Raw genomic sequence first — 24,435 nt, forward strand, 5'->3', positions numbered from 1 at the left:
ACAGTTTACGTCTTTTATAGAATTGGTCCATTTCGTTCAGGTTATCAAATTTATTGTTCTGGAGCACAGCATTCCTTTATTATTTTTTTAATGTCTGAGGGATCTGTAGTGATGTCCCATTTTTCATCTCTGATATTAGTAATTTGTGTCTTCTCTTTTGTTTTCTTACTGAATTTATTGATCTTTTCAAAGAATAAGCTTTTGGTTTTATTGATTTTCTCAATTACCTATTTCAATTTCATTGATTTCTGCTCTTAATTTTTACTATTTTTTTCCATTTACCTTGGACTTAATCTTCTCTTACTTATCTGGTTTCCTATGTTGGAAGCTTAGATGATTGATTTTGGATCTTTCTTCTTTTCTAATATATGCATTTAATATTTAATGCTATAAATTTCTCTCTAAGTATTGGTCTTACTGCCTCATACAAAGTTTAAGTTGTGTTTTCATTTTCATTTAGTTCAGATATTTTTAAATTTCTATGGAGTTTTATTCTCTGACCCAGAAGTATATATATAAAACCAAGGTTTTAGGATTTTCCAGGTATTTTTGTTACTGTATTTTGTTGTACTCCATTATGGTCCTGAGAGCAGACATTGTATGATTTCTGTTCCTTTTGATTTGTAAAGATGTGTTTCATGTCCCAGAATGGTCTACGTGAGTATTCCATGTGAGCTTGGGAAGAATGTATATTCTGCTAGTATTGGATGAAGTAGTTTATAGATGCCCATTATATCCAATTGCTAAATATAACTGTTATTTGTGACTTTTCTGACTATTTCTAATGGAAGAGTGTCAAAGTCTCCAATTATAGTAGTAGATTAATTTATTTCTTGCAGTTCTGTTAGTTTTAGCCTCCTATAGTTTGACACTCTGTTGTTAGATGTATACACATTAAATATAATTATGTCTTTTTGGAGGTTTAACCCCTTTCTCATTATGTAATAACCCCCTTTATTCCTGATAACTTTTCTTGTCTGAAGTCTGCTCTGTTTGAAATTCATACTCCCCCTCTTTTTTTAAAGACTTTATTTCTTCAGTAATCTCTCTATCCAACATGAGGTGCAAATTTACAACCCCAAGATCAAGAGTCACATACTCTACCTACTGAGTCATCCAGGCGCCCCTACTTTCTTTTGGTTAGTGGTTAGTATAGTATATTTTTCTCCATCCATTTACGTTTACTATGTATGTGTCCTTATATTTAGAGTTTCTTGTAAAAAACATATAGTTGGGTCTTGTTTTTTGATCCAGTCTGACAAGCTCTGTCTTTTAATTGGTATATTTGGACTGTTGAAGTTCAAAGTGATTACTGATATAATTGGATTAATGTCTAGCATATTTGTTACTGTTTTCTACTTGTTGCCCTTATTCTTTGTTCCCGTTTTTGTCTTTCACTCTTTCTTTGCCTGTTGTGGTTTTAATTGAGCACGTTGTATGATTCCATTTTCTTTCCTTTCTTAACATATCCATTACATTTCTCTTTTTACTTTTTTTAGTGCTTGCCCCAGAGTTTGCAATATACATTTACAACTAGGCCAAGTTCACTTTCAAATAACACTGTGCTGCTTCATGAGTAATGTGAGTACCTTATCATAACAAAATAATCTTATTTCCTCTCATCTCTGTATCATCGATGTCATTTATTTCACTTATATAAGCATGCGTATGTATGTATATGTGTATGTGCATATATATGCTGTATATGTAAGCATACATGATTGAGTTGCTATTATTATTTTAAACAAATTATTTTCAGGTATATCAATTAAGAATAAGAAAAGTAAAAATTTTTATTTTACCTTCACTTATTCCTTCTTTGATGGTCTTTCTTTCTCAATGGAGATCCACATTTCTGACATATTATTTTCCTTCTCTCTAATAAGCCTCTTTCAACTTTGCTTCCAAGGCAAGTCTACTAACAGCACATTTCCTCAGCTTTTGCTTGTCTGAGATTTTTGCTTGTTCTTCATTTTTGAGGGGTAATTTTACATGTACAGAATTCTACATTGGTGGGGTTTTTTTTCCCTCCCAACACTTTAAATAATTTAGCCCACTCTGTTCTTGCTTGCATGGTTTCTGAGGGGAAGTTCCATATGATTCTTATCTTTGTTCCTCTACAGGTAAGATGTTTTTAACTCTGGCTTGCCTTAAGATTTTTTATCTTTGATTTTTATTTTTTGTAGTTTGAAAATGATATGCCTAGATGTAGGGTGTTTTGGTTTGGTTTGGTTTGGTTTTTGGACATTTATTCTACTTGATGTTCTGTGAGCTTTCTGAATCTGTGTTTGGTGTCTGACATTAATTTGAAGAAGCTCTCAGACATTGTTTTAAATATTTCTTCTGTTCTTTTTTTTTTCCTTCTTCTGTTCCTTTCTGTCTTTCTTCTCCCTTTTATATTCTAATTATGTATATGTTATACTTTTTATAGTTGTGCCACAGTCCTTGGATATCCTGGGGTTTTTTTCCCAGTCTTGTCTTTGTTTTTCAGTTTTGGATGTTTCTTTTTCTTTTTATTTTTTTAAATAGTTTATTGTCAAGTTGGTTTCCATATAACACCCAGTGCTCATCCCCACAAGTGCCTTCCTCCATCCCCATCACCCCCCTTCCCCTCTCCCCCACCCCCATGAGCCCTCAGTTTGTTCTCAGCATTCAAGTGTCTCTCATGGTTTGCCTCCCTCCCTCTCCCCCATTATTTTTCCCCTTCTCCCCCATGGTCCTCCGTTAAGTTCCTCCTAATCCTCCTATATGTGCAAACATACTGTATCTGTCCTCTGCCTGACTTATTTCGCTCAGCATAACACCCTCAAGTTCCATCCATGTTGCTACATATCCTCAAGTTCAGAGATTCTTTCCTTATCCATGTCTAGTCTAATGATAAGCCCATCAAAGTATTCATTTCCATTACAAATCTTTTGATCTCATGGTTTCTTATTTCTTTCTGCTTACATTGCCCATCTCTTCTTATATGCTGTCTCCTTTATCCATGAGAGTCCTTAGCTTATTTTTTTTTTAATTTTTAAAGAGTTTTTATTTATTTATTCTTGAGAGAGAGAGAGCAAGGGAGGAACAGAGAGAGAAGGACAGAGAGACAATCCCAAGCAGGCTCCATGTTACCAGCACAGAGCCAGACATGGGGCTGAAACCCACAAACCGTGAGATGATGACCTGAGCCAAAACCAAGAGTCGGATGCTTAATCGACTGAGCCACCCAGGTGCCCCCCTGAGTCCTTAGCTTATGAATCATAATTACTTTAAATTCTAGGTGTGTTAATTTCAGTATTTCCAATGTCTGGTTCTAATGCTTGCTCCATCTCTTCAAGTTGTGTTTTGCCTTTTGGTATGCCTTGTAATTTTTTCTTGCTAGCTGGACATGGTATACTCAGTAAAAGGAACTGCTGTAAAGAGGCCTTAGGGGAAAGGTGAAGGATTTATTTTTATAGTACTATGATTAGCTCAGTCTTTTTACTGAGCCTATGGCCTCTGTACTGTGAACTTCACAAATGTTTCTCAGTTTTTTCTTCCCCCATTAGGTGGGATGAGATGGCTAGTGTGGGCTGGAGTTGGGTATTTCTCTACCCATATGTTGTTTAGGTTCTGATTAACTAGTTTCTGTTGAGGGCAAAACAGAGTGCCCTGAGGTATTTCAAAATGGTTCATTCTTCCAGAAGCATGAGGAGATTTTTCTTTGGTATTTATTGAGAGCACCTGGTTGACCTCCTGGAGGTTTTAACTCTGTGTTGGCCACACTGAGCCTCATCAATTATAGTTCAGGTTTGCCTACCTCAGTGCTCATCCCCTGCGCGATTCCCAGTCTGGTAAGCTGTGACTCCCCATGTTCTTCTGTGTGTCTGTTCTGTCTTGGGAGCAGTAGTTTGCCCTGTGCCATTACCTCTCTATCTTACAGATCCTCGAATAGTTGTGGATTTTTCAGTTTGTTCAACTTTTTACTTGTCAGGGTGGAATGGTGACTTCTAAGCAACTTATAGAACCGGAAACTGAAAGTCCCTCTGAAGTTTTATCTCTCAGTTTTGTCTACACTGAGCCTCCAGCAATTAAACAGCTCCAGTTTGTTTCCCTTATTGCCAGTTGGTCACTCCCATCCGTTTGCTCTGTGACCTCAGTTCTCTTACAGATCTAAGCAGAGTCACAAATTTCTCCATTTGTTCAGCTTTTTTACTTGTTGTTAGGGTGGAATAGCAACTTCCAGCCTTCTTACTTGCCTGCCAGAAACCAGAAGTTAAAATGACATCAAGCTGAGGATCTATATCATTTTGTTTTCAGTTATTTTATCCATGGGCATTATTCCTCAGACTGGAACATAAGTCATATAGTTACAGTTTCTGTATAATAGATGTGAAAATTCTCAGTCTACTTCTGATCTTTCCTAATTACCGATATTCACCATCATGTGAGGGTGAAACATTTCCACAATTCCTTTGAAATGTCTGTGTGGAATAGAAGCTGGGGCTCCTGTTCAGTGGAGCAATACTTGTAGGTATTACCAGTTTGTGTTCTTTCTCTTGGTTTTCCTTGAGAAGGAGAATGGCCTACCAGTGTTTATTACCGTCTAATTGCATGGCCTTAGATGAATCATTTCCCTGAATATTCTTCAGTATAATAATAAACTCTAGTTTCTAAAGCAATCATAAGTTAATTTCTATAATGCTTTATAAGCCCTTCAGAGATTAATTTTCAATGTGCAGTAACCTTCCTTGATGGCATGTTATGGTAGGCACGATGCTAGATGCTAAGTATACAAAAGTTAAATAAAATATAGGTCCTACTTTTGAGCTCAGAGCTGATTGAGGGGATATAAATGTCAGTAGCCACATGTAGCATGTTATGTGCTATGAGGTAGGTACGTTCAGATATATAAGGAGGGGGTGATTAATTGGGGTGCAGTTAGAAATATAATTTCAATTAGGAACACACATCTTAACTGTAATTAGTAGTTAGCTTTTCAGAGTTAAACTGGATTATAATTTTTTATTACTGTTTATGTTGGTATTAGTATTACAAGAAAGGGCTTTTTATTTTCTTTTTTTACCTGCCAAAGAGTGGTGAGTTTACAGGATTGGAAATCGCAGGATTAATTTGTGGCCCCAACTCTGCCAAATATTAGCCTTTGTTTTGAGGTGAATTCATTTAACTTCTCTGAGCTTCAGTTTTATCAATTACAAAATGGAAAGAATAGCTCTCTATCTCACAGAAATAATGATATAAAAGTGTTTTGTGAAAATGTTACATTTTTACAAATGTAGTTTTTAGATATGTCTTTAAGAGTGTGTATTTTTTTCCTCTTCCTGAATCTGACGATTCCTTTGCGTTTTGATTCTGACTTTTAATTGCCCTGCAGCGCATGTAGGGCATGGATTAGTTGGCATATTACAATTCTCCCTGACTCATCCTTGTTCCCTCCCTCCTCTTTCTCACTGTCTTTCATTTCCTGGGATTGTGCTGCTACATTACAAGTAAGTCTGTCTCCTGAAAAGGGCAGTACAAATCCTCTGTGGTAAGGCTTCTCTTTTATTTTCTCCTATGTCATGTACTAAACTAAATATTTATTATGAAAGGTTTAGTTTTAAATTACATAAAAGATTATTGGTGAAAATGTCATCTGATGTCTACCATAATATTTAATATTTAAGTAGTTTTAATAAAATTTAATTTTGTCTTTTTTCTCTTTGACTTAAAGCTTCTCGTTTCTATTTTAAGAATAGAAAACCACAAAAAAGTGTTTTTGTTTTTAATCAAGGATATTTGAAGACTATCTTTTAGGGGACTTCTAGGTAAGAATTTGTTAGAACAGAGTTTTCATACTGTGGGAGGTGACACAGTTTGTGATCTAAAATCAATAAGTGGGTTTTGCAACTGAGATGATTTTAGTGTAACGAGGGTAAGTATTGTTTCATGAAGTCTGTGTTTTATATGTGAGTGTGAGCATTTACTGCACTGTGCTCCAAAATGTGTATTTTGTGGGTCTTAGTCATCCTATTAGGTGGAAAATTACTTCTCTGGAATTTCTTTCACATTTTCCATTTTCTTATTTTAGATTTATTGTGATCTAAGAGACTTTCAGTATCCTGTTTGACTGAATGTTAGAAGAGCAATTATCTGTTATTATTTTTTAAGGGGAATACTTGAGAAATAGATATTATATGATGGCCGAGAAATAAGGATAAAGGCTTATTGGGTACATCTTAGGGGAGGTGAGTCCTTAGATGAGTTTACAAGGGAGTAGAATTCTGCCAAGCATTTTCAGATGAAAAAAAGTTAAATCTGTAAGGATCTCAGTTTATCAGCAGTTATGACCCTGAGGGTAAAATACTGCTTGAAGTGGCAGAATAATTTGTAACTGATGTGAACCAAAGCGGCAGGGGGGGGGGTGGAATGAAGCAAAATGCAGTTAATATAAAGGCAGAATAAAGCAGCTCCCGCACATTTTTTAAAATGTTTCTTTGAATAATCCGCAAGCTGATTTTATTTTGTTCCTACCACCAAAACCAATTACATTTATATTTCATCTTACATTTATTTAAAAATATTCCCCTTATCTCCATATTTCAGTTTCTTCTCTCTTTCCCTTTTTATCTGAAGGGTTTACTTGCTTAGGTTTTATTTGAAGGGTTTTGTGTACTTGCATGAAGAAAATTCCAAGAATAACCTTTTGTATTTGCTTCTTGCTTTAAACTCAGGGACGACAAACACCTGTATAGTAATCAAGGGACTTCAGCCTAAGAGTTAGAGTAAAGTAGTTGATAAAAAAAAGCATGGTTCCTGGAGGTAAATTGCTTGAGCTTAATTCTAGTTCCATGACTTTGACTTATCCTCTTCTGTTAATTCATTTTTCTTGTCTGTAAAATAGAAATAATAATAAGGCTTACCTCACAGAGTTACGAGGTTTAAATAGATTAATATATGTAAAATCTTCCGGAGGGTACATGGTAAGAGTTACATAAGGGTTACCTATTGTTATTGACATCCAGTTCTTCCTGCAGGCTAAGAGACCTTGGGGCAGGTTACTTAATCTTCCTGGGCTTCATCTATTTTTTTTTTCAAGTTACAGTTTTCTATTATTTGTGCACATTTAAACTCTGATAGGGGCACCTGGGTGGCTCAGCCGGTTAAGCGTCCAACTTCGACTCAGGTCATGATCTCCCAGTCTGTTGGTTTGAGCCCCACATTGGGGTCTCTGCTGACAGCTCAGAGCCTGGAGCCCGCTTCAGATTCTATATCTCCCCAGCTCGTGCTCTCTCTTGCTCTCAAAAATAAAAAATTTAAAAAAGTATTTTTTAATTAAAAAAATAAACTCTGATAGTTGGTTCAAATTAGTTTTATGTTTTTGAGCACTTGAAGTTGCTCTTTTTTTATCAATGGGACTAGAAAGATATTTCCAACAATATAAGTATTTTGTGCTAAAAATGATTTTAGATTGTTGGAATGGTTCTGTTACTACTTGTAGATGTTATTCTCTCCAGTGCACTAAATTTTACATAAAGTATTATCCAGAGAAGTCCTTTATCTTTTACTGAAAGCCTGCTCTTCACTAATAACAGTTGTTGTTAAAAGAGAGGCCTCTATTTTTATATTTTGCTATATATGAATTGGCCCCAGGAGTAAAAGTGTCAGTGGTCATCTATTCTTTCATTAATGCTTCTTACATAAGAGCACAAGATTTTTGGTGAATGTTCATTAAAATATCATGTTCCAACTACAGAAATAAGTTATAAGGTAGGGAAGGCCATGACAGCAAGGAAAAAAAAGGCAATTAGATCTGAATTAAATCTATATTATTCCAAAGTTGTAATTTGACAGACTTAATGATCAAGGGGACACAGAGTGTTCTTAACTCTTTTGTTCACTTTGAGCTGTTAAAAATAAAGCAAATGTCACTTTACAGTAAATTCTATTTCAGTTTGTTACCTTTTCCCTTATTTCTTCATGATGGGATTTTTGAAATTCCCATTTCATTTGTTTTGGCTTATAGCCCTAAAGAAAAATTAGCAAAGGTCTCCTTTCTGAGGATTAAAATTTTTACCTTTTGTATTATGGTTCTTTTGTTTTTGTTTTGGCTTTTTGCTTTTTTAATCAGTTCTTGCTATGAGAGTTTCTGTTTTGGGAAGTACAGATAAGTAACTTGTTGGGAATTTTATCACTGAACACTTAGGACTGCTCTGACCCTTGAATAACCCTTCTGTTTGAAGAGCTCTGTAATTGTAAGGCTGCTCTGTGAATCCAGCTGTACTGTACGTCTTTTGAAGTGGCCTGAAAACAGATTACAAAACTTGTAGAGTGTGAACAGAATGAGAGCAGATGTGATTCCAAGACTAAGAATAAACAACATGAGAAATTACATTCCTTATCTTCTAATAACTCAGTTGGGAGGTAGGGTTGGTTAGAAACACTTTTTGAGGTTTTTAGATGAAAATTTGAAAATGTCCTTGAAAGGCGAACAAGAATACATTGTTGTAGGTTATTAGTGGTGGAGTAACTGATGTTCTTTCACTATTTTGCATAACTTTGAAATGCAATTTCTTTGGGTGGTTTTACTTGCTACCTGCGGTGGTGCACTGTGACTGGTTCATTCAGTGGCATGATTCTGTTAACTTTCTTTTCCAGTTTTTTCCTCCTCACTTAACAAAAAAAACCCACTTTAGTTTTTTTTTTTTTTTTAAGTTTTATTTATTTATTTTGAGAGAGAGAGTGAGAGTGTAAGCTGGGGTGGAGCAGAGAGAGAGAATCCCAAGAAGCTGGCTCCCTGCTCTCAGCTTAGAGCCTGACATGGGGCTCCACCTCAGTGAACCGTGAGATCATGACCTGAGCTGAAATCAAGAGTCGGATGCTTAACTGACTAAGCCACCCAGGTGCTCCAAGTACCCAGTTTTAAAATGTTGTTTCTTTTTTTTTTTTTAATGTTTTTAATTTATTTTTGAGAGAGAGAGACAGCATGAGCAGGAGAGGGTCAGAGAGAGGGAGATACAGAATCCAAAGCAGGCTCCAGGCTCTGAGCTGTCAGCACAGAGCCCAATGCGGGGGTTGAACCCACGAACCGTGAGATCATGACCTGAGCCAAAGTCAGATGCTTAACCGCTTGAGGCACCCAGACGCCCCATAAATGTTGAGTTTCAATAGTGAGGAAAAAAAATTTAATCTTAAGCAATGCCTCATTATCCTTCTTTTAAGCTACTTTGCAAGGTTTAAAGGTTGAGGATTATAAAGCTGCTGAACCATATTTAGTTTCTCATTTGGAGATTTTGAGAAAGCAAATAAATTAAACAAGTGTACTAAAGTCAATAGGGACAATTATGAACTTCGTGTTACTTTATACTATTACTACTCTTCTTTACTACCTTTTTCCCTCCTTATAAAATTATTCTTTATATGAACCTTTATTTCTGGTTTTCACAAAATGTAACTCCTTGAAGAGCTGATTTAATAAACAGATAAATTTTTGAGTATATAAATTATGTGGTAGAGCACGTGGGTGGCTCATTCATTTAAGTGTGTCTAACTCTTAGTTTCAGCTCAGGTCATGATCTCGTGGTTTGTGGAATCAAGCCCTGACAGCACAGAGCCTGCTTGGGATTCTCTCTCTCCCTCTCTCTCTGCTCCTCCCTGCACTTTTTCACACACTCTCTTTCAAAATAAATAAACATTAAAAAAAATTTGATAAAGAAAATTATGTGACAGAGAAATCCCTTTGTAATAACTATTAGAGGATTTGCATGACTAATTAAAGTTATGTTCTGGCAAAGAGGTAGGTTAAATGCAACTTTACAGGAAAATTTATTCTTTTCTAGTAATCTCTATACCCAACGTGGGGCTTGAACTCATGACTCTGAAATCAAGAGTGGTACACTTTTCTGACTGAGCCAGGTAGGCCCCCCAACCATCATCTTTTTTTACTCCTCGTCTTATGCTTTGGAATAATGAATAGCTAGTAGTGGCCTGAATATACTATGATATTTCTTGGTGCTATGTTTTTATTTATGGTCTTTTAGTTCTTTGGTTATCTATAGTTATCTTTGGTCTTTTAGTTCTTTAAGATCCAGCCCTGTTGCTTTCTCTTTCTTTTTTTTTTTAAGATTTTAATTTTAAGGGTCACCTGGATGGCTCAGTTAAGAATCTGACTTTGGCTCAGTTCACGATCTCCCAGTTCTTGAGTTCCAGCCCTGCATTGGACTCTTTCTTGTCAGCACAGAGCCTGCTTTGGATCCTCTGCCCTGGTCTCTCTGCCCCTCCCTGCTCCTGCTTGCTCTCTCCCTCTCAAAAATAAACATTAAAAAAAAAAAAAATGAGGGGGCTGCTAGGTGGCTCAATCAATTAAGCATCTGACTCGATTGTGGCTCAGGCAGGTTATGATCTCACAGTTCATGAGTTCGAGCCCTGCTTCAGACTCTGCATTGACAGTACAGAGCCTGCTTGGGATTCTCTCTCTCCCTCACTCTCTGCCCCTCTCCCTCCCTGTCCTCTCTCTCTCACACAAAATAAGTAAAACTTAAAAAAAAAAGGTTTTATTTTATTTTTTTAATAATTTATTGTCAAGTTGGTTTCCATATAACACCCAGTGCTCATCCCCACAAGTGCCCTNAAAAAGGTTTTATTTTTATGCAATCTCTGCACCCAGCATGGGTCTCAAACTTACAACCTTGGGATCAAGAGTTACATGCTCCACCAACTGAAGCAGCCAGATACCCCTGTTCTCTGTCTACTAAGAAGCTTTCCATGAATCCCCAAGTAAATTTCTCTTCTTCATACTCCTACAGTACCCCATGTTTGTCTCCTTCACTAGGTTTTAAACTCTTTGAGGGGCAGAGATTATAGTGTTTTATCACTACCATCTATATAGCACAGTTCCCAGCAATGAGAAGCAAACCACTTTCAGGAATAGGAGAAATCCAGTATGGCTCCCAGGTTTTTGGCTTAGCTGACTGGTGAAATGTTTTTTATTTTTCGTCTCTAAATTGGATTGCAACATCAAAAAGATGGTCAGGAGTCTTTGGTGAAAAATAATGATTGCTTATATTTGATAGCAGAAAATGTTGAGAGGAGGGGGAAATATATTTTGATATGTTAAGATACATTAAGAATAAATATTGAGATATAGTTAGCACTTCGTGATCAAATTAAATAGAGGGAGAGGAAGAGGAAGGTAATGAGGTAGATGCTAGCCAAAATAAAGTTACTCACAATGGGATAAGATAAACGATGCAGACGTGTTATTTGTGGTTTGTATCCTTCAGTAGAACAAGCACTATCTCCTGGCAGTCAGTAATTAATGACCTCTCCTGTTGGTGGGGGTACAGTCTTTATGTGCTGCATTTGGTTGCAAAGGAACTCTGTTATTATTCATTATTGAATGATAAGTCCCAGAACTTTCGAGTGGTTTTATATTACCATTGTACTGATGAAAATTTGAGAATTTAAAACAGATGAAATCCCATAAGATTATAGTTATGAAGGTCTAATTTAGATGCAGTTTGAGCCTGGGAAAGGAATCCATATGAAGAACAATACTAATGGCAGATCTTTTTAAATATAAAAAATAAGATTATTAACTAGCATAGACTACTGGTTACTTTAGTACTTTTACCTCCTCTGTTTTCTTTAGTCTCAACCTTTTTTACAAGCATCCTTGCCGCCAAACAATTGGTTATATTATTTTATTATTTTTTAAAGTTTATTTATTTTGGGAGAGAAAGGGCAGGAAAGGGGCAAAGAGAAAGAGAATCCGAAGCAGGCTCTGCACAGTCAGCATGGAGCCAACCTGGAGCTCAAACTCTCAGACTGTGAGATGATGACCTGAGCCAAAACCAAGAGTCTGATACTCAACCCACTGAACCACCTAGGCATCCCTGTAGTAGTTTTGTTGAAAAGTAAAAGATAAAAGCCTTAACAGTTCAATAATAAAAAGACAATAGAATTTTAAAGTGGGAAAAAGATTTAGATAGACATTATTCCAGAGAAAATAAACAAATGGACAATAAGCAAATGAAAAGATGTTTAGTATCATTGGTCATTAGTAAAATGCAAATAAAGACCCAAATGAGATACCACTTCACATTCCCTTAGGATGGCTGATAAAAAAATAAAACAGTAACAAGTGTTAGGATGTGGAGAAATTGGAACCCTTCTACATTGCTGGTGGGAATATAAAATGGTATGGTTGCTTTGAGAAATAGTTTGGCATTTCTTCAATAAATTAAACATAGAATTGTATGACCCAGTAGTTTCACTTGTAGCTATATACTGAAAAGAATTGAAAATAAGTGGTCGAACAAAAACTTATATATGGATATTCACAAGTACCAAAAGGTGGAAATGTCAACCAACAACTGGTGTCAACCAACTAATGAATTAGTAAAATGTAGTATATCCATTTAGTGGGTACTGCAAAACCACAGAAAGTAAGGAAGTGCTGATACACACTACAACATGGACGAACGTTGAAAACATGTGAAGTGACAGAACCTAAGCCCGAAAGGTCACGCATTGTATGATTCCATTTATATGAAGTTCCCAGAATAGGCATATCTAGAGGCAGAGAGTGATTAGTGGTTGCCAGGGGAAGGAGGAGGGGAGAACTGGGAGTGATTGCCAAAAGCTTACTCTCCGAGATGATGGAAATGCACAGGAATTAAAGAGTGGTGATGTTTGCACACATTGTGAATATACTAAGAACCACTAAATTGCACACCTAAAAATGGTGAATGTTAGGTTATGTAAATTTTATGAATGTGTTTATCATGTATCAATACTAAAAAAAGAATAAAGTATTTTTTAAAAAAAAACATCAATTTCTGGAGCGCCTGGGTGGCTCAGTCGGTTAAGCATCCGACTTCGGCTCAGGTCATATCTCATAGTTCGTGGGTTTGAGCCCCGCATCGGGCTCTGTGCTGACAGCTAGCTAAGAGCCTGGAGCCTGTTTCAGATTCTGTATCTCCCTGTCTCTCACCCTCCCATGCTCATGCTGTCTCTCTCTCTCAGAAATAAATTAAAAAAAAAAAATTTTTTTTAAAATACCGATTTCTAAATGGTGTTCTAATATGCTCTGCCCTTTGTTTTAGAGACATGTACAAAAGATATTCAGTACATTCTCTTCGTCTGACTCAAATTATTTCACAACTCATGTTGAGATTGTTGAATATCTACTAATCTCAAGTTCCTATGAGGCAGCAGACCCCAATTTATATGTAACAGTCTTTAAAAGAATGGAAATAGATGTTTTTATACAAAGTCATCATTGTAAAAATTTATAGAATACACACTTTTCTTATAGTTCTGTCCCATAGAAATAACCTGTATATTGGTTTGATGTATACTATTGTAATTTTTTTAACGTTTATTTATTTTTGAGAGAGTGCGAGTGGGAGAGGGGCAGAGAGAGAGGGAGACATAGATCCGAAGCAGGCTTCATGCCCTGAGCTGTTAGCACAGAGTCCAATGTGGAGTTTAAACTCACGAACTGCAAGATCATGACTTGAACTGAAGTTGGATGCTTAAGCAACTGAGCCACCCAGGCGCCCCTATACTACTGTAATTTTCTAAAGAGAGATTTACTTTCCAGTTTTGTGATACCTCTATTTAGGAGAGTTGAGGAAGGAGGAAAAGGTTTGTTAATTACGTTTTCTACCTAAAGAAGGGTATTATTTCAAATTGCTTCTAGTTTACATTTTTTTTTTTCAGTTTAGGTGGTTCTTTCTCCCATCAGCATACCAAAAATAATAGCAAAAAAAAAAAAACAAAACCCAATGACAACAAAAATAATAATAATGAAAAAAACAGGATAATTTATTATTGATTGCTTACTATGTACAAGGTTCTATGCTAAGCATGATAAATATTATATCTAAGTTTTGTAACAACCTTACCAATGAATTCATATTCCATTTATGAATAAATTGAAGTTTAAATGGTTAAGCAAAAGGGCCGCCTGGATGGCTCAGTCAGTTAAGTGTCCAACTGGCTCCGGTCATGATCTCCCAGTTCGGGGGTTTTGAGTCCTGCATTGGGCTCTGTGCTGACAGCTCAGAGCCTGGAACCTGCTTCAGAAAGCAAGCAGTGCATTCAAATTTACACATCTGGTATGTTGGAGCTAGGGTTCAAACCATTTCTTTTTTCCTACAAATAATTGTATTTATAATTACTCTACTGTTTTGTCTTTCTGCATATGTTCATTCACAGACTATCCCTGATGACCTCCAGGACTTCTTAAGGAGATTGAAACAAGGGTTGAGGTAGAACGTGGGGCAGTTAGAATGTTGACATTATGATCATGTTATTCGTTTAGTTGCTTTTCTGGTTTCTTTTTATGTGGGGCTAATAGACTACTGGTTTATATTAGAGCCTTACTGTATACAGAATGCTTTTGGTTTTGATTGAAGAATAAAATTATTCTACTTCCTATGAATAGCAACTATAATCACAAAATAGGAATTAATTTGCCTTACATGTCCTACTCAGACTCTCTGCAAGCATTTCCGAGTGTCATCCAGACATTTTGTGAAGCTTTCTTTAGGTCTTTATGAACATTACACTCCGTTGATTCTCTCTTCCTTTGGGTTCCCCTATTGTCCTGTGCATATACCTGTCTTAGAGCTTTGTGTATCATACTAAAATTATTCAAATGTCAGTCTTCACATCTAGACAGTGAATTTCTTTAATAAACTTTTTATTTTAAGTAGGCTTCATGTTTTGTTGAACTCAACGACCCTGAGATCAAGAGACGGGTGCTCTACCAACTGAGCAGGTGCCCCTGACGTTTATTTTTATTGCTTTTGTGTAAAGACTCTTGTTAAAGAGAGAAGCAAGAGTCCTGCATTTCTGGTGTCCCTCTGGCCACTGCTCTCAAATCATTTTAAAGTGGAGCTGTGATGGTCCTTGTGTAGCTAAAAGACTTCATTGACCATGTCCTGTTGAGTAAAGTCCATATTTCTTAGTTCTCTGTCAGGTTTTCCAGGGTCCCTTTCCTAACAGAACTTTCTATACTTCATGTACATAGTACATTACTCAGACTGGGCTACTTAATGTTCCCTTTTTTATTTTCTTTTTATTTTTTTTTAAATTAATTTTTTAATTTACATCCAAGTTAGTTAGCATGTAGTGCAACAATGATTTCAGGATTAGATTCCTTAATGCCCCTTACCCATGTAGCCCATCCCCCCTCCCACAACCACTCCAGCAACCCTCTGTTTGTTCTCCATATTTAAGAGTCTCATGTTTTGTCCCTCTCACTGTTTTTATATTATTTTTGCTTCCCTTCCCTTATGTTCATCTGTTTTGTATCTAAAGCCCTCATATGAGTGAAGTCATATGATACTTGTCTTTCTCTAATTTCGCTTAGCATTATATACTCTAGTTCCATCCACATAGTTGCAAATGGCAAGATTTCATTCTTTTTGATTGCCAAGTAATACTCCATTATATAGATATACCACATCTCCTTTATCCATGCATCCATCGATGGACATCTATTGTCGATAGTGCTGCTATAAACATTGGGGTGCATGTCCCCCTTCAAAACAGCACACCTGTATCCCTTGGATAAATACCTAGTAGTGCAATTGCTGGGTCACAGGGTGGTTTTGTTTTTAATTTTTTGAGGAAGCTCCATACTGCTTTCCAGAGAGGCTGTACCAGTTTGTATTCCCACGAGCAGTGCAAAAGAGATCTTCATTTTCCTCATCCTTGCCAACATCTGTTGTTGCCTGAGTTGTTAATGTTAGCCATTCTGACAGGTGTGAGGTGGTATCTCATTGTGGTTTTGGTTTGTATTTCCCTGATGATGAGTGATGTTGAGCATCTTTTCATGTGTCGGTTGGCCATCTGGATGTCTTCTTTGGATAAGTGTCTATTCATGTCTTTTGTCCATTTCTTCACTGGATTATTTGTTTTTTGGGTGTTAAGTTTGAGAAGNCCACATAGTTGCAAATGGCAAGATTTCATTCTTTTTGATTGCCAAGTAATACTCCATTATATAGATATACCACATCTCCTTTATCCATGCATCCATCGATGGACATCTATTGTCGATAGTGCTGCTATAAACATTGGGGTGCATGTCCCCCTTCAAAACAGCACACCTGTATCCCTTGGATAAATACCTAGTAGTGCAATTGCTGGGTCACAGGGTGGTTTTGTTTTTAATTTTTTGAGGAAGCTCCATACTGCTTTCCAGAGAGGCTGTACCAGTTTGTATTCCCACGAGCAGTGCAAAAGAGATCTTCATTTTCCTCATCCTTGCCAACATCTGTTGTTGCCTGAGTTGTTAATGTTAGCCATTCTGACAGGTGTGAGGTGGTATCTCATTGTGGTTTTGGTTTGTATTTCCCTGATGATGAGTGATGTTGAGCATCTTTTCATGTGTCGGTTGGCCATCTGGATGTCTTCTTTGGATAAGTGTCTATTCATGTCTTTTGTCCATTTCTTCACTGGATTATTTGTTTTTTGGGTGTTAAGTTTGAGAAGTTCTTTATAGATTTTGGATGCTAACCCTTTATCTGATATGTCATTTGCGTATATCTTCTCTCATTCTGTCAATTGCCTTTTAGTTTTGCTGATTGTTTCCTTCACTGTGCAGAAGATTTTTATCTCGATGAGGTGCCAATAGTTCATTTTTGCTTTGGTCTCCCTTGCCTCTGGAGACGCGTTGAGTAAGAAGTTGCTGCGGCCAAGGTCAGAGAGGTTTTTGCCTGCTTTCTCCTCGAGGAATTTGATGGCTTCCTGTCTTACATTTAGGTCTTCCATCCATTTTGAGTTTATTTTTGTGTATGATGTAAGAAAGTGGTCCAGGTTCATTTTTCTATGTGTCGCGGTCCAGTTTTCCCAGCACCACTTGCTGAAGAGACTATCTTTATTCCATTGAATATTCTTTCCTGCTTTGTCAAAAATTAGTTGGCCATGCATTTGTTGGTCCATTTCTGGGTTCTCTTTTCTGTTCCATTGACCTGAGTGTCTGTTTTTGTGCTGTCCCCTTTTTTATATTTATATGCTTTTGCAGGTATTGTGTCTTGTCCATGGCTTTCACCATAGACTATGACCCATTTCTTACGTGCCACTGTAAATGCTGGTTTCTCCATGAAGCTCTCAGGCATCTCTCTGCCTGCTGCAGCCTCCACCACAAGAAGTCATCATCTCTCCAGCTGAACTCTTACTAGCACTTGGACTGTAGGATAGGGTAGCATTGCCTTACTAAGTGATAAATGCCTTGAGAGGAAGGTTCTTGCCTTTATTTTCGTTGCTATTTTGCATTAATTATTGTATTGAATATATACATATATTGAATATATACATATACTCAATACAATAAGTATATATATATATATACACACATCAAATTGAATATAAAAATCACATTTTGGTTTTTTAGTTTCAAGGAAATTGGTCAGAAGACTAGTTAAAAATTCTTCTGCTGAGTACACTTGCTGGGATGAGCACTGGGTGTTATATGTAAGCCAATTTGACAATACATTATATTCATAAAAAAACGAATAAAAAATAAATTCTTCCTCTGCATTTGTCTACAGTTAAATGCATTCTATCCAGAAACTACATAACTGTAAACAATGTATTTATTCCTAGAACTTCAGTTTGGAAAAGAATTTTTTTCCAGATTTATATTTATTTTAAATATATTTACCATTCTTTGTATTGACTCTCTTCCTTCTCTTCCAGGGCACTGTCTTTAACCTTGAATCAGAGGAGGAGGAATACCCTGGAATCGTTGCAGAAGATAGCAATGACATTTATATCCTGCCCAGTGACAACTCTGGACAAGTCAGTCCTCCAGAGTCTCCTACTGTGACCACTTCTTGGCAGTCAGAGAGCTTACCTGTTTCACTCTCAGCCAGTCAGAGTTGGCACACAGAAAGCCTCCCAGTGTCCCTAGGTCCCGAGTCCTGGCAGCAGATTGCAATGGATCCCGAAGAAGTCAAAAGCTTAGATAGTAACGGGGCTGGAGAGAAAAGCGAGAACAACTCTTCCAATTCTGACATCGTACATGTGGAGAAAGAAGAAATACCTGAAGGTGTGGAAGAGGCTGCCGTGGCGTCTGCAGTCTTGCCAGCCAAGGTGCTGCAGGAGGCATTCCCTGAAGCACCCGCTCCCTTACTTCCGCATATCACTGCCACTTCCTTGCTAGAGATGAGGGAACCCGACACAGAAGCGATTGCAGTTGAGAAAGTCAGCCCTGCTACATCGTTGTTCGTGGAACTTGATGAAGAAGAGAACTTGATGAAGACAAAAGCAGCAGCAATTGAATCTGTTGAACTAGAAGAGGAAGTGATCCCTGCACTGGAACCCACAGAAACACTGCTGAGTGAAAAGGAGATGCTTGTTAGGAGAGAGAGTCTTCGAGAAGGGCCCTCCCCTGCTGGAGAGGAGAAGGCCTTGCCCCTGGGTGAGGGCAAGTCTATACTGCTGTTTGGAGGGGCCGCTGCCGTTGCCATCCTGGCAGTGGTAGTTGGGGTGGCACTGGCTCTGAGAAAGAAATAGCAGATCTTTCAGAAGAGAAAGAAGACAAAAAAGATGTAAGGTCTTAGCTGTACTGACTGACTTTGAACCGCCAACAGCTGATTGGACATTTGTGGAACACTCTGGGATAATGGGGGACTTTGGCTCAATAAGGCATACATCGATCCACATAGTAGGGCTTGAGGTAGAGGGCATTCACGTTTGTCTGACTGTTAAGTTCCAAGGGCCGTGGCTCATGCTCCATTCAGAATCTCTTGAGTCAAGGACTCCCTCTAGAACAGGGCTTCTCAACCTTGGCATCAATGACATCATGATGAATCCTGTGTTGTAGCGGGCTGTCCTGTGCACTGTAGGATGTTTAGCAACATCTCTGGCCTCTATGCACTAAATACCACTAGCACCCTTCCCCCATTTGTGACAACCAGAAGTGTCTCCCAACATCGCCAAATGTCCCCTGGGGGTGAAATTGTTCCTGTTGAGAGCCACAGCTTTAGTGGGAGAGGGTTAATTTAGGAGAATCTGGGTTAGAAATTCCCAAGCAACAGAGCTTAGCTGTGGGCTCCTCAGCTATTGATTTGTTCCTGCCCTTGGATTTCATCTTTCCTGATGAACATGCTGTTTTGCAGCCATTCCTTTGTGGCTCTTCTTTTCTTCCCCACCTTCTTAGTCCTGTAGCGCGAGGGTGCTTTCCCCTATGTCTCCGCTGCCTCTCAGGTACTGCACCGCTCCTCTTCGCCCCCAGGTTCTTTGTAAGATGCCATGGGAGAGCACTTGCTCATGCCCACTAAGTCCCTGATGTTCCCTACACCTTGTAAAGATGTTATCTTTAGTAATCTTTAAAAAAAATAAATATAACAGAGACCTAGGGTTCCCTGCCTGTGAATGCAAGGGCAAGTAACTGGCTAGAGAGGGAATTTGTCACATTCAGAAGCAGAAGGATGGCTTAGAAATGCCTGTCGAGGTCTTTTCTGGCCCTTTTGTGTATGGCGACCCTACAGAGCTCATGGTTACTCGCTGGCAGCACCTCTGTTGCTGGGTGGTCACTGTCTAGAACCTGCGCTAGTGTGTTTTCTTATCTGGCCTCAGTCTTCTTACTGGTCAACCAGCTTCTCTGCGGTCTCTTGCCATGTGATAAGGGTGTTCATACTTGGGCTTACAGACCAGTTGAATCATGACTCTTACTAAATACATAAAGTCTCCTAAATACCATTGAAATAAAAAGTAGTACAAGAAAAGCTTGACTTTCTTGAGGGTGCCCTCAAGATTTTAGTTTGGCTTTCAGAGTTTAAGAATAAGACTTCTTCCCTGAACTCTTTACAGTCCAAATGCCAGAGTGATAAACCAAAATGATTCTAATCAGTATGTGCTAGTTGAGAATCAGTGTAATTTTCCTTCATCTGGCTGATCCCATCCCTAAAGCGGGGGGGTGGGGTGGGACCGTGTCTTCATGCCTGAGGATCACAGTGTCACTATGCAGGACACACATGCTTGATACAGGTCATCTCAGATTTATCTTAGTAAATGTAACAAATTACTTTTTAGATCCTGAAATTTGTAATAAAATTACTTTACTATCCTGATCTCCAAAACTTGACGTTTTAAATGTGCTTTCTTTTTTAAATTTTTTTTTTTTTAATTAAATCTTCTCCCTAAAGCAATACTATTTACAAGCTGATCGAGGAAAGGTCTGAAGTGTGTTGTCTATTCAGCTTTATCATGCAGTGTATCTTTATGTTCTGAGTTGTAGCGCCTTAGGGAGTGATATTTTAAAGGGTTTTGTTGCACCTTGATTAGTGTAGCTAGAGGGGAGGTGGGGGAATGAGATTGATGCAGTAAAGGTTGTCTTCACTCCTTCGACTCTGACAGTTGGCTCTGACATCAGGTCACTCAGTATTCTAGTTGCCAATTTTGTGTTTGCATAGGATAAGAGCACACTGGTGGGTTATCTTGATTTTTTTCTCTTTTATAATAAAATATTTTCCTTCCAGTGTTGACACTTTTAAACTCTGGAGCCTCAAACCCATTAGCTGAACACATTTAAGCTCTAATAGAAATCGGGTTTAGTTCTGAGCCACTACAAGGAGATCTGTGTTCTCCACTAAAGGAAAGACTGAGACCTGTGAGAGGATGCTGCCATGTGCTGGTCTGTTCTCCTATCTGTTGAACATTAACCCAGAGTGATTCGCCAATTGCATCTTGCTGGGTAATGGTTAATACTCTTTTCCATTGGCTTTCTCTAGATTGAATCGGTGGTGGTTCCTGAGTAATAGGATGTGTCATTGTGCCTGTTGCTTCTTCACTTCCTTATCCTCTGCCTCTGGCACTGGAGGGGAAATACCCTAATGAGGACTGCTGCTTACAACAGTTCCTGTTTTTTGCTTATTAAAAGAAAATTATTTCTCAACCTCCCACCTCCCTCTTTTTTGGTGGGGCTGGTAGTAGGAGGCCATTTCTTCTCCCCCAGGCCTCCCCAACTTACATTACATCTAAATCTAAGGTAAAAGGAAGATTGAGGATAAATGCCACCTGCTTATGGAACTCAAATGTGGAATTAAGAAGATCACCATTTATCATTCCTCATTCTTTAAACTATTGAGGAAGAGTTTGTATTAGTAAGTCCTCTAGAATTCTTCTTAATTGCTTTATTGAATATAATGATTTCTGAAAACTTGGCAAAAAAACCACCGAAGGTTTCTTGAAAAAAATACCAGAATTAAAGAATGCCACTTTATCCTCTTTGTATTAAAATAATAATTCTGAGCCCATAGAAATCAGTATCTATAGTGTGCCTTACAGGGACTCCTGTATCATTGCCCTCTAGAAAGCTTTCTAGAAAATGAAAAGCAACTGTTGACCATTTGGTTCACACATTCACCACACAAAGGCATCCTTGATACCCCCTCTCGCCTGGGTTTCTGTACCATCTCATATCAAAATGCAGCTACTTAAATGGGTCTGTCCTGGGGGAATAAACAATGAGCCCAGGAATGTGGTTTTTTGAAGTACACAACCATTAATGTCTTGTGGAAATTAATTTCCCCAGCCTTCATGCTAATTCCCTCTAATAATACAAAAGTAATGCCCGCTCTTTGCCTTTTTCTCTAAAAGGCATGACGTGGACAAATGTCATACCTGCAGAATTTTAAAATTATTTTAAGAGATGTCTTAATAGAAATAAAAGGTATTATAGGTAAGAATTTGAGGTGGTGATCATATTTCATAGAAGGCCTGTAGACTATTTGATTACTTTATGGAACAGTTTCTGGCCTCTGAACCGATTTCCTCACAAATCCCTTTGTCTGCAGTTTCGTTTTCTGCGGTTCAGTTACCTGCAGTCAGCCATGGCCCAGAAGTAGATGATCCTTTCTCATGTATCCTCAGAAGGTCAGTAGTAGCCTAACGTTTCATCACAGTGCCTGCATCGCTCGCCTCACTCCATCTCATTGCGTAGGCATTTTGTCATCTCATGTCATCACAAGTGTCTTAGTACAATAAGATTATTACGAGAGGAAGATCGCATTCACAGAACTCATTATGGTATAATACCATAATTCTATTTTCTTGTTAATGTCTCCTATGCCTAGTTTATAAGCTAAACTTAACCATAGATATGTATGTTGGGGGGAAAACATACATAGGGCTCAGTATTCTCCACGGTTTCAGGCATCCACCAGGGAGGATGAGAGGGCGCTACTGTATCTCAGCAACACTGTGCCAGAAAAATGTGGCTTCTCTGGAGGAATGAAATCTGCTATGAGTGACAACTTCCCATTACAGCATTCACCACTGAGGAGGTTCAGCTGTGAGATGGGTTCCAGTTGAGGGTGCATATTTTTCCTGTATTAGAGTATCCTTTTCCTTAAAAAGTGTGGGTCATTAGAATTTTAACAAATAGTTGAACATTTAGTTTGCCGGGAATTGTGTGCCCTCACATACCTTATTCCACCTTCACGGTTGCAGTGGATATTCATAGCCCTCACCCCCAGCTTACACTGTGAGGAGACCTAATCGGGGTTTAATGACTTTTCAAGTCTTCTAGCATGGGAGAGGCAAAGGTGACACTGTGAATTTTTCTGACTCCAAGTCTAGTGCTTTTTTTCAGTTTTCACATTTATGACCCTGCCAAGCAGGATCAGTAGGTTCTCTACAAATGGTTGTGCCAATCATAGACCGCACAAGGGCAGCCAGGTGCACCAGACTGTGCCCTGGAAGAAAGGGAGTTTTTTCTTGATTTGTACAATGGTTCCATCTGGCCTAATCTAAATATTGAGCATGTTCTACAGAAACAGGAGTGAAGGTTATGTCCAGGGTTATTCCCAATTTGTAACAGATGATTTTCCCTTAAATAGCAAATGCGGTGCCTTGTGGCTAAAGAATGAACAGTTATTGCTGGTATAGGTCTTTCATTAGTTTTAGTTAGTGTGTCAGAGAAGTACTTCTGCCTGTAAACAAGAGTAAGGCAGTCTTACAGGATTCATCACCAAATGACTTGAAGACAGCATCTTGACACTTTCTCTTCCCTTTTCCCTATTTTCCTTTCCCCCTGCCTATGCCATGGATTGTGAAGTGGGATGAAATCAAGTGGGGGAGACCTCCCCACTTGAGAGTCACTGCTTGGCCTCTCAACATTAGAGAGGTCACCAACTCGAGAGCTGGCAAGGCACAGCCACAGACACATCTTGCCCAGGAGCTGACACTAGGTGACTTTCCAGTGAAACATCTGCTTTATTCCACACTACACTGGGGCCTTGGCTATAGGATACCAGTTCTTAAAAATTTAGTCACTATTCCTTAGTTACCTCATATATAGAACTCCATAGAGAGTGGAAACGGTCATGAAACTAAAATATTAAAACATCCTGGTCTTCCCTTTATGTAAGACTATTTAGCCTGTACCTGGCTTACCATGTTCCTGTGAATTTAGACCATCAGGGCCCTCCCGATGTTTATGTTTACACTGCAATAGCTCTAGCCAGGCAGCTGCTTCATCGTAAGCTCAGGTTGGAGATGTTCTCAGGGATATTTGCAAGGCCTTGTAATAAGTTAAAAAGTAGCAGCTGGCCTAGGGTGTACCTTGCTCCCTTCTCAACCTTCTAAGGGGAAGTTTTATAGTGATGTTGCTCAGTGAGTGTTTTTTGCACCCACCAGAGGAAATTGGTTAATCAGTGTATTATTATGAACAAAAGTTTTGACATTTTATTACTGTTTGTTCCAGGAATAAAAGGAAGCTGAAATACAATCTTCCCTGTTACAGAGTCTGGAATAACTTGGTTCCTCATTTTTAGCAAGACAATTGTATTACATAGATTGGTCCTTGGCCAGCACCAAAGGAAAAGATAGAATTCGTTTATTTTTCCTGCTATCTTAGCTTTCATTTCTCTTTTCCTTCACATTAAAAGTGCCTCTTTCTACCTCATCCCTTGACTGAGTTCAATTTATTATTGGTTCTAATGCTCTCATCTCCTCAAAATTACTGGAATTAAATGGTAATTTTGGTAATTAACAGAAGCATTTCACTTGAGTGCATGTATTTACTTTGTATGAATTTCCATTAGCTCTCCTAACAACTCTGATTTGCTCACCTTATTTGTGGGTTATTCTGGCTCCTCCTTTTCCCTCCTGTTATCTGCCCTTTGGCCAATCTACTCTTCATCAGGGGAAAGGAACAAAATCCAAATCTATGAACTGTGCTGTCAGAAGCAGTGTGTTGGGGAGAATACACTGGAGGTTGAAATAAAATGAGATCTGAAGATAATTGATGGACTCCTCTTTGTATTCATATGGTAACCTTATGCCCTTGACTTCAGAGGGATCATTTCAGATAATCTTATGGTCTTAATAGGTACACACTTAACGTGCTTTGCCTTCAGGTTCTGAAAACAGGATCATAATATTCAAAGGGCACTCAATATTCAGGTTCCCAGTCAGCAGTGAAATTGTTGGAAAATAAAAGCAGGTTCT

The 24,435-nt window shown here is 38.2% G+C and overlaps 1 protein-coding gene across 12 annotated transcripts in view; it reads left to right on the forward strand.

The window, feature by feature from the left end:
- The window catches only part of BCL2L13 (BCL2 like 13), an 88,777-nt gene extending 64,548 nt beyond the window's left edge, over positions 1-24,229 (forward strand). For 7 of the 12 annotated variants that reach the window (XM_077759263.1, XM_077759265.1, XM_077759264.1 and 4 more), the window contains one exon: positions 17,677-24,229. In XM_077759263.1, coding sequence (XP_077615389.1) covers positions 17,677-18,495 — 819 coding nt within the window. In that variant the 3' untranslated portion in view covers positions 18,496-24,229. Of the gene's footprint in view, positions 1-618; positions 658-1,499; positions 1,582-17,676 lie in introns of all 12 variants that reach the window. The other 5 variants (XM_077759273.1, XM_077759271.1, XM_077759274.1 and 2 more) reach the window with 4 other exon arrangements.
- Positions 24,230-24,435: the final 206 nt, after the last annotated feature.

This window comes from Crocuta crocuta, unplaced genomic scaffold (genome assembly GCF_008692635.1).
Source record: "Crocuta crocuta isolate KB4526 unplaced genomic scaffold, BGI_CrCroc_1.0 scaffold72, whole genome shotgun sequence".
Taxonomy (NCBI): domain Eukaryota; kingdom Metazoa; phylum Chordata; class Mammalia; order Carnivora; family Hyaenidae; genus Crocuta; species Crocuta crocuta.